Source organism: Lycium barbarum, chromosome 7 (genome assembly GCF_019175385.1).
Source record: "Lycium barbarum isolate Lr01 chromosome 7, ASM1917538v2, whole genome shotgun sequence".
Taxonomy (NCBI): domain Eukaryota; kingdom Viridiplantae; phylum Streptophyta; class Magnoliopsida; order Solanales; family Solanaceae; genus Lycium; species Lycium barbarum.
In genome coordinates this window covers 127,703,356-127,707,492 of record NC_083343.1, presented here as the reverse complement: position 1 = coordinate 127,707,492, position 4,137 = coordinate 127,703,356, and the positions used below count along the sequence as shown (strand labels likewise).

The 4,137-nt window shown below is 33.3% G+C and overlaps 1 protein-coding gene across 1 annotated transcript; it reads right to left on the bottom strand.

Moving 5' to 3' along the window:
• Positions 1-1,968: 1,968 nt before the first annotated feature.
• LOC132604315 (vinorine synthase-like) lies at positions 1,969-3,588 on the bottom strand. Its single transcript, XM_060317771.1, has one exon. It carries the CDS (start codon positions 3,575-3,577, stop codon positions 2,174-2,176), a length of 1,404 nt encoding a protein of 467 aa, XP_060173754.1. The 5' UTR covers positions 3,578-3,588; the 3' UTR covers positions 1,969-2,173.
• Between the last annotated feature and the right edge of the window lie 549 nt (positions 3,589-4,137).

Genomic DNA, 4,137 nt, shown 5'->3' with positions numbered 1-4,137 from the left:
TTTAAAATGCTTAATTGGTTGGTGTTTTTTTGAATTTTTTAATATTGGTTGGTGTTTAATATGGGGACCACGCTTTTTTTTTTAAAAGTATTTTAAGTATGTTGTTGTACAATAATTTCATTTGCTCCCACTAATGGGTTGATACGCATGTGGCAATAAATCCATCATTATTGATTTAATTGTTTGATTTTCTAAGCACTTTTGTATTTTAAGTATGTTGCTGTACAATAATTCCATTTGCTCCCTCTAATGGGTTGATACGCATGTGGCAATGAATCCATCAGGCTATATGGGCCCACAGTTTTTTTTCAAAAATTGGAAAACGGATATATATATATATATATATATATATATATATATATATATATATATATTTTAAGTATGCTGTTGTACAATAATTTCATTTGCTCCCATTAATGGGTTGATACGCATGTGGCAATAAATCCATCATTATTGATTTAATTGTTTGATTTTCTAAGCATTTTTGTATTTTAAGTATGTTGCTGTACAATAATTTCATTTGCTCCCTCTAATGGGTTGATACGCATGTGGCAATGAATCCATCATTATTGATTTAATTGTTTGATTTTCTAAGCATTTTTTTAACATTGTTTGTTTTTTTAATATGGGATTCATTTTTTTTTAATATTGCTTGATTTTGTTAATATGGGATCCACTTTTTTTTTCCCGTGAGTTTGGATGTGGTGGGTTCCACTTTTTTTTTCTTCTCTTTTTTTTTCATTACTGGTTGGTGTTTAATATGGGGTATGTGGGCCACAATTTTTTTTTTAAATATTAGTAGTTGTTTTTAAATATTAGTAGTTGTTTAAAATATGTGGGCCCACAATTGTTTTTTCAAATATTAGTAGTTGTTTAAAATATGTGAGCCCACAATTTTTTTTTGGACCCACAAACGGACGACGAAAAAGTGCCCATACACTGGCTCTTCTAAAGGGTAGAAATTGTAAAATTTTGCACGTTCTTGTAGTCTTGGGACAATTTCCTGGAAGAGTTGACCAGAACAAGTCGTTTCCCCGTAAAAATAACAATCTTGAAAATAAGATAGGTTATTTCTATAACAGGTAAAATATAATTGACCTGACAATGTAGAATATTTTTAGGCGGAGCCAGATTTTAATTCATTGACTAATTGAATCCTTTATATTTCCGCTTAACTATATCACGTGACGGATACAAAATCCACCTGCAGAGTTTTCACATGAGACTTATCAGCATCCATAAAGGGGTATCGTCAATCTTAAAGTTGAGACATGGATTCTATCAATTAATTATTATTTCACAAATGTATTTTTCCACTATCCAATTTACCAGGAATACATAGACCCGCAATTGATTTGTACCTTTTAATAAATCAAAATAATGAATACATCACACTGATTATAATAATCATAATAAGATTAAGAGTATAAGTACATTTAATGAGATAGAAAGGTTGTTTATATATTCAGTACAAAAACACTTATCTCTACTTGGCCCGTTCAATACATACAAAATGTACTATCACAAGAAGACAGAACTATACCGTTCCGATAATGAAGATACATTATGTTTAATCTTGTGCTACAATCATACCGATGACTTTGTCCAATTTCCATCTTAAATTGTGAACATAAATTTTATACTTATAAGAACTGATGATTTAATTTTCCGTGTATAAGCTAAACTATATATACTAAATCATCTACTATATAAGTAAAAGATACACATACTAGTACATGATCTATTTAACTCTTTATTAAAAAAATAAATAAATAATTGTTCTATTATAAATACTATATCCAAACACATGATTAATAATATATATCCAATAATCTCACACTTAAATTTTTAACAATGATAATTGTTAGAATATATTATGTCGAAACGCATGGTTAATGCTATATACCCTAACATTAGGTAACAATAATGACAGTTGCAAAGATCATCGATTCTCGGGAGAAATCACAATTCTCTAGTAACGAGGGAAACTTTTTTATTATATGCTACTAATACAAAATGGGTGAAATCACAATTTCTGCTAACAAAATATTACTAATAACAAGAAAAACTTTTTAATTTTGCTGCCAATACACGCTCACTTTCAAATGCCATTTTTTGGACCAAATTCAAAAACAAAAAGCAACACAAATTTAAAAAAAAGAACACTTAGAAGCTAAAACTCAAAGAAAGCCTTGATATCATCTTCACATTCAAATAATTGCACATTGGCTTCCTTCAAGTCCATTTGCACACAAATCCCATTGCCACATTCTGCATCATACAACCAGCAACACTGATTATGCCTTGACCCAAAATGCATCAAACATGGTTTTCCCCAACCAAAATCAGCCTCTTGTATAGGAAACCTACACAAACTTGAACTTGTGTACATGTCAACTTCATCACTTCCTCCCCATTCGGGTGATATGAAACTTCCATTATATAAATTTGCCACTGCAGCCACTACATCGTCTGGTGAAGTCTTGTCACACGCGCTTATAGTTTGCTTCACCGTATCACGAATCAACGTTACAAAAGTCTTCAACTCCATGTTGTTCTCTCCGGGTACAAATTTTACAGGGGCTTCAATTACAAGATTCCCAAAAGATTTTTCTACTTGAGGTAACGAAATCAGCTTAGGGCGCATGTTTATTGGGACACCTATTAGGGAACGTCTGAGATGCCCATGTTTCTTTTCTGAAGCACGGATCAAAGACCTCCATAGGAGTGCTATGATCATTTCAACTCTTGAGGGCTTAAAGCGTATATCTCCGACTTCTTTTCTGAGCCTTGAAATGGAATCCTCATTGATGTATAGCCTTTTGGCTACTAATTTAGCGTCCACACGATCTTCCTGGGGATAACGAGGCAAGAGAAGTTTCGATAAATCTCTCGATGGGAAAACGTCAGGCAAATTAAAGCTCAAGAAATCGACCTTCTCTGCAGGAATCTCCAATTTGCACACTTTAGTCCACTCGTTAATAAAAGTGAAAGTTGTGAAACCATCCATCGCGGTGTGTGCGTGGCTCATAGATAGAGCCAAGCCACCACACTCGAATTCCGTGATTTGCACAATGACAATTGGCATGTTGAGTATGTTACTCTCATCCACATTCCAAGTATCTTTAGGCCAACAAAGCAATGCAAGGTTGACATCTTTGTGTGCTTTCTCAAGAAATTCATTGAGCTTACTATTTACCTTGGCCTTTACAAATTTAACCCCTTGGTCCTGGCAGTTTATCGAGTCATCCTCGGTAAATCTGCCAGCAATTGGGTAAACATGGGTTAAAATTCTAGAAAGGGATTGTTCAAATTTTTGTTCATGAGCTGCATAATTAGTGTTGTTGGTAGGAGGATAGAAAAGAACAAGAGGCAAATGTGCTTCATCAGCTATTTGATCAAAGAATGATAACTTGTAATTTTGGAGGTGATTTGGAGTTGGTGAAGATGGTTTTATTAACTTTGTGGACAAGATTTCAACTTCCATGTTTTCTTTTGGAAAAGCCATATGGTATATAGAATTGGTGAAAAGCAAAAGAGAAAATAAATATCGGGGCACTTGAATAGCATATCTCATAAACAGCTTGAATCTTACACTTTATATAGGGAAAATTATGGGTTCACTTAGGCAAAGCCTATGAAAATATGATATGTCCAATCCATTCACGTTTGGGCCCACTAATTTATTGGCTAAGCCCATCGACTCGTCAAATTCAGTTCATCTAAAATTGGATGATATGCAGCACATATTAACTCAGGAAAATTTTTATTAAAATATTTTCCAAAGGATTTTTTTTGAATGTTATATCAGCTATAATAAGTTTATTTTTGTTACTTAACAAAATTATAAAAGAACAAACATTGAAACTAAAACTCAGTTAGGATCGCTTCCCTAGAAATAGGGCTTACACGACGCGAATTCAGATATAGTCGAGCTTTAATACTGATACCGGACACGGGATGGGAAATAAAAAAAAATTAAAACTTAGTAAGAATTAGATTGATTGAGTTATGACCCGCTTTTTTAGCGCAGGTCAACCAAATAACTTTTATTCAGTCCGTTTTAACCCGTTCAAATTTAACTCAACCCACTCATCTGACGCCGCAAATTCCACCAACCCCTTTGTCTCTGTTCAA

Excerpts from the sequence above, each read along its gene's own strand:
- LOC132604315 (XM_060317771.1), bottom strand. The coding sequence starts at position 3,577 with ATGAGATATGCTATTCAAGTGCCCCGATATTTATTTTCTCTTTTGCTT.